Here is a 15086-nt window from a genome sequence, read left to right on the forward strand (position 1 = left end):
ACAGATGTCCAAAATTATACAAATAATTCTTAAAAAATCCCATTTCAGTCATTCAATTGTAGTTAGTTCTAACCACAGAAAGACTCTTCTAGTTTTGAAAATGGTAACTATATTTATAAATTACTCATGAATGTGAGTTTTTGGAAGAATAAGCAGTCAAGAAAAATGATAGGATACTTCTAGCAAAAGTTACTGTAATACAAATGATCCTGTGATCCTGTCAGAACTTGAAAGGCATACATGAGCATAACTATACAAGGACAACGTGTTTTTACATTTGTATCAGAAAAAAAGCACCTAACCTTCTGTCTTTGCTTTCCTCATATATTTCCACAATAGGAGGGTCTTCAAAGCTATCTCTGAGGTTAGAGTTGTTGAAAATCACGGCTTGAGAGCCAGTACTGATCTCATGCTCCCATTTACATTTACTGCTATTTGTGCATAAACTTAAGGACAGATTTACAGTAATGGTGGAACTACAATAACAAACATTCAGTATAAAAATCTGTCGCAGCGGAAGAGTCAGATCAGTCAGAGCTGACCTAGTAGTTAGTTTATTGAGTTCTAATCAGTAAATTTAGGTATGTAAAATATTTAATAAGTACAGATGGATTGGCAGTCAATATTCTACTATTTACTACACTTAAAAGTCAGTCGGGATACAAAGATTATTGCGTAAGCTTACTGTAAGTATCTTAAATGTTACATGCATGCAAAAAAATGTCACTTACCAACCCCTCAATGTCTGGTGTCAGGTAAGGGAATTCTCAGCCTCCAAGGGTAGCTTTGAGAGGCATCCCTACTCAAGGGGAGATCACCGCCATGCAGCCAGCTGCTATGGAGGGAGATCCCAAAGGGCCCTGATGGCTTTAGGTATTTATAGCGTGAAGTGGTTGATCTGTAGTCAGATTTCCTGCTGAGTTAATGCAGTTTCGGCTGCTTATCAGCCCAGCCTCCAGCCAACCGGGGTTTTTTTTGGGTTTGGTGCTGAGTCCTCACTGATAGCCTCGCACAATAGGATTAACTTTGATAAGGCCTACTTGCTGAGCATCTGCCGGGACCAAAGTTCAGTAAGTTCAAACAGAAGGAGAGCATCCATCACAAAATCTAAATCAAATAATTGTCTCAGCTTCTCTGAGAAACTAATATTCTGCTATTGATGCAAAATGATAGCTCTGCTTTACAAAAGAAATGAGCAACTAGGCACTATAACACTTAAACAACTGACTTCATCTTACTACATTCGTTTTCCAACAATCATATGTAGTCACTATGAATGCATAGCAGGACTGATTACTTTTGATTCATAACTTTGATTTGCTAAAAAAATGCAGGCATCTAAAGACAGTAATGAATATTTCTGTTCTTTTCTAAAGAGAAATTACTCTCTGCTTTCACTTTGTTTTTCTGTGACATTTTACTGATCTAGGTAAGATTAGCTCTTACACGTGCCAAAGATGTATGCGTTCTCATTGATACATGGAAAAGCAGTCAAATAATTTTTTCCCTTTCTTCTCAAGCTTGTTTTCAGCCAGAAGGAATCTCTAGTACAACATCTGAGAATTACATCAGCATTGTCACTATAGAATAGAAACAGTTAGTACTCGCATATCCTACAAACTGTGATTGTAATCCACAACATGCTTCTGGAAAAAAATATGTACCACCATACTTCTTAGGCAACAAAACCCACCCTAGTTCAGTGCCCTGTGGGACCTGGAGTCTTAAGTTAGCCAAACTGAGAACTTCTGATGTCGGCTGGATCTCATACTCACCTTGTCGTATTTCAGAATATGGTAACAATATAAGGAACTCTGATTTCAGGAATTATGATTTTCACATTATTAGCTTTTTAAACAACAGCAAATTACAGAATTGCAATCAAAGATATATACCTCTTTCCCAGTGAATTATTTTCAATCTACATTGTTTGTTAGGTTATTTTAAAACCACAGTATCACAGCTGTGATAGTAGTTGGGGGTGAAAGGAACATCTAATCCAACCTGCCTGCTCAAATCAGGGTGTTATCTGCATCTGGTTGGTCAGGACTGTGTCCAGACAGATTTTGATTATCTCCAAGGACAGACTCCATCATGTCCCTGAGCATCCTGTTTCAGGGTCTGACCACCCTCACAATAAAAACTTTCTTTTTATGTTTAAGTTAAAAAACCCCACAACCCCATTCAATGGATTTTTTTTCCCCACTTTTACAGAGAGCTTAATGATCTGAGCTGAAGAATTTAAAGTTGGTAGACCAATTTCATGTCTTAATAATTTTCTGCCCAAAATACATACCTTTCTTAGAGATCAGGCCAAAGTTTGTATCATTTCTTTGGACTGATAACATTATGTTATATGCTGCATCATCAGTTGACAGTTGTTCTGCTCTTCATTGTGTTTAGCTTCCTGAATTTGCATAAATGCACATTGACCAGCAACTAAAATTGATCAAGAAATTTAGATATTTCAATGGATAAGGGTAAAATATCTCAATAAAATCTGGATTTTTTTTCCTTCCAGTTTTAAGCATAATAGTGGGTTTTAACTGCTTCTGCTCAGAGACCACATTTCATTCTGCCTTTTTTTCCAGGAAGAAAGTAATAATGGTGCCATAGTGGTTATTTAAACATACTAACAAAAGTAATTGCTTGGGCTGTCTGAAGTTTATGAAACAGATGGAAGTATGCATTCAGATGAACAGAAGATATTCAGGGTGCTGATGACAAACTATGACAAAAGTATCTGATGGAAGCTATACCTTCTCTGTACAGGAATATGCTGTACATGGCTATAGAGTCAAGACGCTGTCTTAGAATACAAAGTGATGTAAAACTGGGTGAAACCAGGCAATTGGGTCTTTGTCCAGAAAGGTCATAAACACGTTCATAAGCTGAGACTCGATGTTAGTGGCATTAAATGTTGACTGTTACAGGGCACATGTTCAACTGTCTGTTACAGCAGCAGAACTCCTATAGCAAATACTCATCATGCATTATCCCAATTGTACAAACCCATTTTAAGTATTATGTAATTCTTTGCTATTTTACCTATCAGTGCCAAATTCAGATTTGTCAAATGTATCAAAAACATTTTCTCCTTTTCATGCAGCTATTCTGTAATGTGACCAGAATCCTTGTAAAGGCAAACCAGCAGTGCTTCGGTGGCCCTGCCATTGCTCTTTCCCCAGAAAAAGGAAAAAAGCACATGAGAAGGGCTGAACTACTGCATGCCTTCTTTGCCTCAGTCTTTACTAGCAAGACTCAGCTTCAGGAATCCCAGGTCCCAGAGACCAGGGGGAAAGACTGGAAAAAGATGTACCCTTGGTGGAAGACGATCAGGTCAGGGAATACTTGAGCAAACTGGACATATGTAAGTCCATGGGCCCTGATGGGGTGCACTCATGAAAAGAAAAGGTCACTTCTATCTTCAAGAAGGACAAGAAGGAAAACCCAGGGAACTACAGGCCGATCAGCCTCACCTTAATTCCTGGGAGGGTGATGGAGCAGCTAATCCTGGAAGCCATTTCCAGGCATATGACAGACAACAGAATCATCAGGAGTAGTCAGTAGGGCTTCAACAAGGGGAAGTCATGTTTGACCACCTTGGTAAACTTCTACAATGAAAAGACTGGCCTGGTAGACAAGGAGAGAGCACTGGATATTGTCTACCAATCATGTGTACACAGGCTGGATGAGCAGACAGCAGGCACAGAGAGTGGCGATCAGTGGTGCATCTAGTTGGAGGCCAGTCACTAGCAGCATACCCCAGGGGTCAATACTGGGTCCAGTCCTGTTCAAAATCTTCATTAATGATCTGGATGATGGGTCAGAGCGTACCTGCAGCCAGTTTGCTGATGACACAAAACTGGGAGGAATGGCTGATACACCAGACAGTCTTGCTGCCATCCAGAGGGATCTCAACAGGCTGGAGAAACGGACTGACGAGAACCTCATGAAGTTCATCAAGGAGAAGTGCAAAGTCCTGCACCTGGGTAGGCACAACCCCATGAACCAGTACATGCCAGGGACCACCCAGCTGGATAGTAGCTTAACAGAAAAGGACTTGGGCATCCTGGTGGACGCCAGGTTGACCATGAGCCAGCGATACGCCCTTGTCGCAAAGAGGCTAATGTCATCCTGGCTACATTAGACAAAAGTATTGCCAGCAGGTCAAGGGAAGTGATCCTTACCTCGTCTGGACAGCTGACCCTAGGTGGCCCTGCTGGAGCAGGGGGTTGGACCAAGTGACCTCCGGAGGTTCCTTCTAGCCTCAATGATTCTGTGTGTGTGAGTGCAGCAGTGTGTGCTTAGGATCATTAAAGCAGCTGGATGATACAGCATCTAACTTTTAAGGCCTAGCCCTGCAAAACACAGTGTAGCACATGGGCAAAGACTTGTAGGTTCTGTCGGTGTTGCGTGGGAGGATGAGGCATGTCAGAAGACAGACTGTTGGAGTAGATGCCAGTCTCAACAGGGAGCTTTCTCAAATTGGTGCCCTTTAGCAGGCAGGTGGCTAGACCAGTCAAATGGAAGCACTGCCTAACCTGACACTTTCCTCACTTTTTTTTTTTTTCTTCCTCTTGGGACCTACAGCTTGAAGCCCTTTTCTGAGAACAGGCACCTATCTACTTTCCTTCAAATAACTGAAGAGGGATATCTCTTTTTTTCTTTAAATACAGCCATGGGAAGGGAAGATGCTACCTTTCTTTTTATGTGATAATTTAATGGTTAGATTATTCTTTTAAGATCCAGTTCCTTCTTCAGTCATAGAGAATTGAACTAATGGCTTTCATCTCTCTGAAGGGGTCCGACTGCCTGTAAGGTTTTATGTATGAGAGTGTGGGTGAGGGGGGTACTCTGTGCCACCGTTACAGACCTGTCTGCGTACAGAAAATGCTACAGGATTCAGAGGGCATGTGTGGAGGGAAGCCCAGAGCCCGGGGAAGGAAGTAGCCATGATTGGAACTGCTGTGGGCAGATCTCCTACCTCCTGGGAGGGTGGTTGTGCATATCTTTCATTTAACAGTGATTTGTATGCAGAAACAGACCACTTCTCAGAGCTGACTGGCCTGCCTGCTGGGCTACTCACCTGCTCCATCTATTTTCAGCCCATGAATCTTTTAATGAAAATGGCATTACATAGAATAGGAAACAATGTGAAACATGGAACACAACAGGAAGTAAAGCAAAAGTGGAGAAAAATAAGTGCCAGCAATCCAGAAGTCCAGAGAATAAGCATTTAAAATTCCAGTTGTACCTTTTTCTCCCTCTCCAAAATTTTTGAATTTGTGATTTGAACTCAGAGTGATGGAAGAGTTAAAAACTGAGTTGAAAACTGTTCTTGAAGCATCTGATTGGAAATTTGATGTAATTACTTTACATGCAAAATGGCCTTAGAGTTCACCTAAGATGGAAATACCCTTAAGCAGGAGCACAGAACTGTCATCCTCTTCATCTGCTTTCTTCTCTCTTAGAGAATTCAGTAATAGATACTTCAGTAGATTTGAGAAAATGTAGGAGAAATTTCTCCATTTTCTTTACAGATGAGTACTGAGGTATTGTCTAAATCAAAAGGTTTTGTCACTTACAGAAACTTGATATTAGTTTAGTTAATTGATCTTTTCCATGAATCCAAAGAAATAAGAAATGATTTTATATGAAAATGTCTTCCACAAATATACTTATTTTCTCAAGCTCAAATAAAATAGAAGGGTATCAATTTTGATGCAACCAAACTATGATGCATTTATTTATGCATATATGCATTTATTTTTCATATTAATATAAAAATAATTTTATCATTAGCTTTCAATATTAATAATACATTGATGTGTTTTTATTTAATGTTTTCTTAAAATATTAAACTACAGTTTATGCATTTTCATACAGTGCGGTGTTACAAGCTAAGTTTTTTCTCCATTATACCTCTCTAACTCTATCCAGTTGTATCATAAATGACAGCTATTATTCTTCAGTAATATCTTAGAATTTTATTTCTGGTTATATTCTCGATTCTTCTGGGATGCAAGAGCTGTTTGACAGCTCAGGCTACTACAGAACAGTTGAGGAAATGGCATTGTATAATTCTTACATAAGGGAAAGGGTGCCACCTACTGAATTACTGTCACTGCTCCTGTGAAGACTTGATTTTGTGTGAAAGAATTGCTTATGCTTTACTCTGAGATAGTTTTCAACTGAGTAAGGCTATTTTTATATTTGGAGAATTATTTGTGGTATAGCAATCAATTTGAAAAGCTGAAACTTTAAAGTCACAGAGGACTGTGTCATTCTAACAGCATTTTCTTTTGACATTCAGAAACATTTCCTTATTTTTGTAGATACTGTCTGTATTTGCCTGAATCTTGTCATATCAGTATTTTTCCGCTGTAGTGCATGCAAAATATGATCTCAGCTTCACTTCTTTGAAAAACAAGCAAAAACCCCTTCCGAAAATGGGAAATCAACCATCCTGCGTTAAATATTTGTAGAATTGGAAGAACTTCCTTAATCATATTGAAATTCATATCTTAACTAGTTAACAGTCACCCAGGAAGATAGAAAGGGCATATTAGTTTTTCAAATTGTTTCTTCTTTTCAGAAGTATGAAACACATCATCCAACAGCGGTTTAGGAAAAGCAATTTGTTTTTTTTTCTTTACACCAACAGTTGCCCCAGAAGATCCTAGCAGAAAGGTAGATGGTGATACCATTATTTTCTCACATGTGCAAGAAAGATCAAGTGCTGTCTATCAGTGCAATGCTTCTAATGAATATGGATACTTGCTAGCAAACGCATTTGTGAATGTTCTGGGTAAGAAACAGATTTTATATTTCTCAGATTTGTTGGGTATTCAGTTATCTCCTGCTACTACACGGATTGCATGCTCAAGCCTTGCTTGAGGTCTTCAGTGGGAATGAACATATTTCCTGAGCCTTGTAAAAGGCAAGGGTATACATACCTTGCTTTTTGTAAGATATTCTTGAATTTTACTTTCATTATTCCTAAGAAGGATAGTTGTGAAAGCTGGAGAAAACTTGGAAGAAATTTTATCTCTTTTGTTTTTTTCTGTAAATCAAGAAAACAGAAGCATAACAAATAAAGCAGGAGTTAGTATTCCTTAATTTAGTATGTTTCAGTACACTTTCACTGATTGTGGATGTTCTGGATCAGTTAAACAGGTGATTTCTAAATTGGTGTTGCAAGGGGAGATGATAATGCATTTATCTTGAAGGTCTCCCAAGAATGTGTTTCTAGTTACAAGATATTGTGGCCTCTCTAATTCTTCTCACTGAATTTAACAAAGCTAGTAGCAAAATCCTGGGCAGAATGGCCTCTAAACACTCTCCTCCAGGAACTGGCAGATCTTTTGATTGAGAGACACTGTCTTTTCAATGAAAGAAAATACATCTTAGCTTCTTTTTGCCTGCAGGAATTATGTAGTTCAGTCTGTTCCCAGGAGTTTACCTTGAAGTATATTCTGATTTAAATTTTCCAGTTGAAATCATTGCCTTTGGTGATAATCCCTATTACTTGTAAACAGGGAAGAAGCATCTGTTTTTCACAAGATAATTCTCCTACATTGACGTTTCCTCAGGCTACTAACAGTAGAACTCAAAAATTCTAGACTGAGTTCTAGACTGAGATCAGAAATCACTTCAGAGAAGGATGTTAACATACAATTCTTTAGGCCATTCTTGATGTCTTATTTTGTATTTGCATCTTTGTATCTATATCCAGATATCTTTGTCTTTTCAGCTGAACCACCAAGAGTTCTAACTCCTGCTAATAAACTGTATCAAGTCATTGCAGATAGTCCTGCATTACTCGACTGTGCTTATTTTGGTTCACCTAAGCCTGAAATTGAATGGTAAGCTATAGTTGTTGTGCTTAGTTATGTAAAAAGTTCCAGTTATATCTATGGAAACAAACATTTAAGTATTTTTACTTATTTACAATTCAAAAATAGTGTATTTTTTAATATATGCTGATTACAACATGCTAGTACAGTATTACATATACTTAACATAACAACAGTTAAATTATCCCTACAGAATCATGTTTAAATTTCATTATGTGATTCTGTCTGTATTTTCTAATGTGGCAGTCCCAAGTCTGCATTTGCTGATAATAAAATACAACAGAATTTAACTATGATGTCGGATAATGATATTACTTTTTATATAAAGGTTTAAGGGAGTGAAAGGTAGCATCTTGCGTGGAAATGAATACGTTTTCCATGATAATGGAACCTTGGAAATTCCGGTGGCTCAGAAGGATAGTACTGGTACATACACATGTGTAGCAAGGAATGAATTAGGAAAGGTACAAAATGAGGTGCGATTGGAAGTTAAAGGTAAGAAATGAATCATTCTTTCATCACAGGTTAGTATAGAACTTCAGACTTTCTAAATATCTAATAGTCATTTTAAATTTCAGATCCAACAATGATAATTAAACAACCAGAATACAAAGTGATTCAGAGATACGGCCAAGTTTCATTTGAGTGTATAATAAAACATGATTCTACCTTATTACCAACAGTTATATGGTTGAAGGACAATGATGAACTGCCAGATGATGAAAGGTATGGACAAAATACTTTTCCTTTATTTTTAATTTTCTGGTTTCTTTTGTCTGCTCCTTTTCCTGATCTTTGAAAGGAACATATTGACCTATTGACATTTTCCAAGGAAGATTGATAAGTATCATTACTATCCCATATTTGGTGACTAAAGGTCTTACGAAGTGTGTTGAAAATATTAAGATAGAATTCAAAATAAAATGAGATGTAAAAATCTTTAATTGTGCACATTGAGCATGTATATCAATTGTAAGGAGAAGATAATTGGCATAAGAAGCCAAACAGATAATGGAAGACTGTTTTGCTCTAGATCACAGATAGTAAAAAGTTGTTTGAGTATATTTAGAAATAAAAGCACATTAGGACAGACAGTTGCTGTGGGAAGATGGTCAAGAGCAATGTAGAAAAGGCTGACGTAGTCCCATAGCTTACATTGCTGTCTAGGTATTTGCTGAAATACACAAGTATATGGGATTTGGTAATGTCTTATGCAAGATTCTTATAACAGTACCAGTTATTGAAAAATCAGTGGCTGAATCTATTGTATTTACAGGTTTCTAGTTGGTAAAGACAACTTGACCATTGTGAATGTAACTGATAAAGATGATGGAACATACACTTGCATAGTTAATACTACTCTGGACAGTGTTTCAGCAAGTGCTGTGCTTACTGTTGTTGGTAAGAATACTCTCAAACTTTATGATAGCAGAACTGTAAGTATGAAAGCAGCATTAGATTAAAATTAAAAGCATAAATGTGGTTTTGGTTTCTAGGACAGGAAAAAGGAAATGTCACCTATTTGTAAATGCGTTTCAGTTTTTTAAAAATAGTCTTACCCTAAAGTTCGCCTTTGAATCACCTACTTATAGGAAGATCCAGTAGCTACAGAACACATTCAGTTTCATGCTGTATAGGTTTTTATTTAGATTACGTCTGAGCTAACACAGTAGATTAGGTATTGCAGAGTATTTGAACGTAAACATGTTATTGCAGGAATCTCTTCTGCAGCTAAACTATGCTTCTGAAAGACTGAGCATGCTTGGTCGTATGACTTCTCAAGGATTTTCTTTTAAAATCAGTTCTTTCTGTTCAGTTTCTGTGATTGCAGATTGTTGTAAAATATATCACCTTGCCCCTTCTCCCAATTTGTAACAGAGTTTTAAGTAGATGTCCTGAATGATTCCTACCTGAGTTCAAGCTGAGATTCGAAGTCAAGTATGCTTGTGTCTTAAAATTGTGTTGTGGTCTTATGCCTATCCAGGAATGACATATGTCAAATGTCAAGTACTTACTTATAAGTTTTATTAAGATTGCTTACTTTATTTATTTTCTTGATCTATCTGTATTAAAAAAATTGATAAAATATTCTAGAATATTTTTACAACTTTTCAGTGAAAAACGATCAATGTGCTGTTTAAAATCAGCCATTTACTCGAAATAAGTTAACTTTTCTTCGTCTCTAATAATTATAGTCTTTAACTGCCTACAGTATTCTTCTGTTTCTTTGGCTACTAACTGATCAAATCCTTTATATTAATGTTCTTTTCAGCTGCTCCCCCAACTCCAGCTATCATTTACGGTAAACTAATACAAAGTTCTCTTTCTACATCATCTGCTAAATGTATTTCTCATTTGCCTATTGCAAAGTGAAACATTTCTTTTTTTCCTCTTTTTCCTGTGTTTGTTTGTGTGTGTGTGTGTTTTCATCCCATTTTACCAACTGCTTCATTACTGGAGTACTGGATTTTGGAATTAGACAGTGCAGGTTGCTTTGTATTTTAGGGAATTAATGATTTTCAGAGATAAATTATTTTTAATTAAAGTTGCTTATAGTGTTTTTCTCATAGAGAACACTGTAATGCAATATAGTTATATAATAAGTGAAATACCTAACAGGTAAATCCAACTGTTCATTGAAAGCTAATTCACTATCAAAGAACTTGCACCAACCAAATTATGGTATGTTTTTGCATTGCTTTTGGTGACTGCTGTGTAGGCCTGGTGTACTTTATTTCAGTTTGTCATCACTTTACTTCACTCATTAAATGGGTAGGACCATATTGACCAGTTTGGTTTATGATTGATGAAATTGCTAATAAGGATTTTAAAGTTAAAGTTGAAATTCCCCCAGAAATCTGTCGGTCAGATACAGTCTTACATCTGACAGTATGCAGCCTTTAATTTGGTAGCATTGTCTCTGAATTTGGGTTTTAAAATGCAATATATTGTGCCTAAAATACTTCTAAGTATGAGCATCTTAGGCTCTTATATGTACATCCTATCCCATTCAGTAAAAATGCTTATGTGCTTAAATGAACCTACTTATTAGTATTGATTTTTGTGTAACAAATCACATAATGAATTATTTTCAGCAATTTGGAATGGACAATTACATCTTTATGCATTATATTAACAACTTGCATGGTATTTCAGGATTTTTTTAAAGTACAGCAAAAAATGAACGACTTAGTAACTTGCAGTTAGTTTCTATTTGAACTATACTTGTTTCGAATTCACATTCAAAATATTTGTAGTGATTCTAGAAAAGCTTCTTCAGTGTGAGTACTTCTTTATTTTTCATGTTTTATTAAATATTTCTAGTTACAATGGATAACCACCCATAATCATTCAAAGATAAACTAAACATGCATTTCATAATTCTTTGCATCTCTTTACATTTTTATATCACAGTGCAATCAGACATAGATAAAATAAAAAATAGATTCTTGTTAATGTATAGAAGCTTCCAGATACATCAGTTCTCCATTTTATCTCTGTTTTGTAACAATTGCATGCTAATGGTCATTAAGTCATGCTTACATAAGTGAGTAGATCTGCCCTGCTGTATTTTGATTGGAATGTAAGGATTTTTTCAAAGATGAGACCACATATTCTGGTGTGATTATTTACTTTGTGTTCATTTGTTTTACAGCTCGGCCAAATCCACCCTTTGACTTGGAATTGACAGGTCAGCTAGAAAGAAGCGTTGAACTCTCATGGATACCAGGAGATGAAAATAACAGTCCCATTAAAAGTATGTTTGTATATATTGCACTACGTTAACAGCATTACATTAACTGTTCTCAAATTCCAAAGAGTTCTGAGATAAGTTTTGTGTGCAGCATGGAAGAATGGTAAAGTCATTTGCTACAGTTGCCATTTATTTACAGAACAAAAATTCACTACATGTCCTGTACTGTGTGGCCAAGCAGGAAGTCTTATTTACTGCCCTAAAGAGCTGGGCTTTTGATCCAAAAATCTGTGTTAGTTAATGTAGAAGTTGATAGTGATATGAGCTCTGTCTGACAAGGTCTAGTCTTACGAATATGTAGACTTGTTCATTAGTTGTATGCTTCTGAAGGAGAGAGCTACTAACATCTTGCATTAACTCTTCTGTCATTCCCATGAATTTGAAATAACATCAGTAACAGTATCTTTAGGGATTATCCATCACTACTGATACAGAAGCTTATTTTTCATGAAAATATAAGGCAGATAGTTTTTCTATTTATTTCTAGTCCAGACAGTTGAAGGAATAAAGCATGTCCAGAAGACAGAGAAAATAAACATCTATAAACTTTCGAGACAGGAAATTGATCTTAAATGCTATTATTCCTCCCAGTAGAACATGATGAAAGATCCTCTTGCTTATAGTGAGCAGAGAGGATGGAGGGGGAATGTAGGAGGAAGGAAGAAGGATGTTACTGTTCATCTTCCAAAAAATAATAGGATCAGAAAGATTTGTCAGGGCAGTATTTTCATTATGAGCAACTTAATGTAATTATTTCATTATTTATGCAGTGTAGTTTTAGTTAATAACTGCTACAAGTTACCAAAACAAGTGTACACATTGTATTTGGAATGAATGAGTTAGGCTGACTTTTCAAGTGTTGCTTTTCAGGGTCTGATGCTGGTCAGTATCAATACTGAACACAAACCATAAGGAACAGGCATCTGGAAAGGAAGTTTTGTAAAGACAGAATTCCAGAACACATCAAAGATTTTGATTGTATTTTAATGAAACACCAAGGAATTTTACTGAAGTTTTACACTTTCAGACTTGTTGAATGTATATCAACTAGTAATATACTTTAAAAAATATAATATATAGAAGATTAATGTAAATAATTGAATTGTATTTAAGCTATGCTTATTCATATACTCTTATATCAGTATTTTCATTTTTTTTCCAGACCAGAAGACACAAGTCTTGCCTTTCTATAGAAAAGAGATCACACTGTTTTAAAATAGATGATACTAGGTGGTGTTGGCTCATGTCAGAGTTTTTCTAGAAGCAAGATATTGCATGCACTCTGATATTGGAAATTGAACTCTTCTGACTAAATAATGCTGGTTTTAATTATGATACAATTTATATTGCTATGTGGTCCCCTGAGAGCCTGCAAAATAAGGCATTTGCTTCATAAATAAGCCTATTATTGCTGCTGCTATCACTTCAAAGTGCAGATCAAGACTCCAGGACAGCACTTCATTATGAGTGATCCTTTTACACAAGTAATATGACTGGCATGCTAGAATCTCTCTGAAAGCTCAGATAGATTCTTTTTTCCTTGAAGTCTCCTATAAATTGTTCTACTAGTGTTGCAGACAGAATGCTAGTTACTGGGGAAGCAAAAAGCAGTAGTGAAAACTTTGTGGGTGCTTTTTTTTTTAGCATGTAATATTCTCAGTTTTCAACAAAGACTTTGGTCCAGAAAACATCCTCTCCCAAGACCTTTATCTCTGAGCACACAACACCAGCTATAACTCAAGCAGTAATTTGGGACCAGTTCTCCCTCTTTCTTACTACTCAGGTCAGGATGAAATCTGAAAACCTTAAGTCTGGAAGGGTATGATTTGTACCACATACCTATTTTACTTCTTGAACATCTTGACTTCTCAAGCTGTTGTGCATCATTTCTATGTGGTACTGTAAGCATTCTTCTAAAAGCAATTTTTAGATGCCACTCAGATTTCTTCAGTAGTGCAAACAAGGTGTGTTCTGAGTCATATTCTGGCCCCTTGTCCCCACCTATACATGAGATAGAGGAAGATTTTTGTTACACAACACACAAACATTTGATGCTCATGTAAATTTCATATATCTAAACTTAAGGTTGCATGGAATGTACTCAGACTACACATTCTTCTCCCACTTATTTACTTTATCCTAACAATTCCTCTTAAGTGTTTCAAAATTTCTCTCTCATACCTAAGAGCTGGAAGCTTTTTTGGCTGTTTCAGAGCTGAAAAAAATGTCCTTTTGTCTTTGATAATGAATATGGTTTTCTTTTTGGAGTTCTACAAACCTATTTATCCCTGAGGTTATATACTTTTTAGGGTCTTAACTGTAATCATTGTAATGTTCACACAGAGAACTCTCAAGAAGTTTAACTTCTGAACGTACATTCCTTGACTTAATTTGAAGATACTAAAAAGTGCTCTCGAAAACCTTCCTCAAGTATGGTTCTTGACTTTAAATAGTTCTTCACTATCCCAGTATCACTGGGGAAATGGAATATTCGGAGAGTTTTAATATTGTACAGGTACTACTTGCTGTCAGCTTGATACAACTAAGACCAATATATTTGTCAGCCAGATATTACTTTTACATCAGAATTCCAATCTTGTCCCACTTTCTTGCTGTGATAGTTCAAGGGTTCCTGTTACATTAAAATCCGGTACCTGAGAGAGAGCTCTTGTAATAATATGTCACCTGACAGACAGCTGCATTAGTGAGAATACCAAATAATAAAAGTAAGAGTGTTTCTATTATATTTCTACCTAGGCAGTACTTTTGAGATCCACAGTACAGATCTGTGTTGTGGTTTATATGCTTGTATTTCAATTTCCATGATTTTTAAAAAGGTTGATTGGACCACTCCCTTCTGATTAGCTCATTCAGAAGTGCCTACACTGATCTAGAAAGGCATTGCAAGTTTTGACATAAAGTTGGAGTCAATTTCTGTTTACAGACTTTGTGATTGAATATGAAGATGGGCTGCATGAACCAGGGGTATGGCATTACCAGACGGAAGTTCCTGGAACTCAGACAACAGTACAGTTGAAGTTGTCTCCGTACGTCAACTACTCATTCCGTGTGATAGCTGTCAATGAGATTGGCAGAAGTCAGCCAAGTGAACCATCTGAGCAGTACCTGACAAAATCTGCAAGTAAATAATTATTCCCCCTTACCAGTGATTGCTTTATACTATGAATGGCATTGAATTTGCTTGTAATACGAACAGCAGTCATTCTTGTTTACATGTAAATATTTTATTTTTAGACCCTGATGAAAATCCTTCTAATGTACAAGGCATAGGCTCAGAACCTGATAATTTGGTAATAACATGGGAGGTAAGTTTGGTTTTTTCAAGGCTTTATTTGTTTGTTTTCAGTTCTCTGAGTAGCATTTTTTTTTTTTTGAGAAATAATAATGATCTAACTGTGAACATGTTATGAGAATACCCAATGCATTGCTTGCTTAAAACATTATTGAAAAAG

The 15086-nt window shown here is 36.3% G+C and overlaps 1 protein-coding gene across 42 annotated transcripts in view; it reads left to right on the forward strand.

The window, feature by feature from the left end:
- Positions 1–15086, forward strand: part of NRCAM (neuronal cell adhesion molecule) — a 165945-nt gene that overhangs the window by 112854 nt on the left and 38005 nt on the right. For 30 of the 42 annotated variants that reach the window (XM_074870346.1, XM_074870348.1, XM_074870353.1 and 27 more), the window contains 9 exons: positions 6668–6811; positions 7757–7868; positions 8188–8354; positions 8438–8585; positions 9136–9260; positions 10132–10161; positions 11515–11616; positions 14558–14755; positions 14869–14939. In XM_074870346.1, the coding sequence (XP_074726447.1) occupies positions 6668–6811; positions 7757–7868; positions 8188–8354; positions 8438–8585; positions 9136–9260; positions 10132–10161; positions 11515–11616; positions 14558–14755; positions 14869–14939 (1097 nt within the window). The remainder of the gene's footprint in view (positions 1–6667; positions 6812–7756; positions 7869–8187; positions 8355–8437; positions 8586–9135; positions 9261–10131; positions 10162–11514; positions 11617–14557; positions 14756–14868; positions 14940–15086) is intronic. The other 12 variants (XM_074870354.1, XM_074870355.1, XM_074870328.1 and 9 more) reach the window with 1 other exon arrangement.

This window comes from Strix uralensis, chromosome 5, assembly GCF_047716275.1.
Source record: "Strix uralensis isolate ZFMK-TIS-50842 chromosome 5, bStrUra1, whole genome shotgun sequence".
NCBI lineage: Eukaryota > Metazoa > Chordata > Aves > Strigiformes > Strigidae > Strix > Strix uralensis.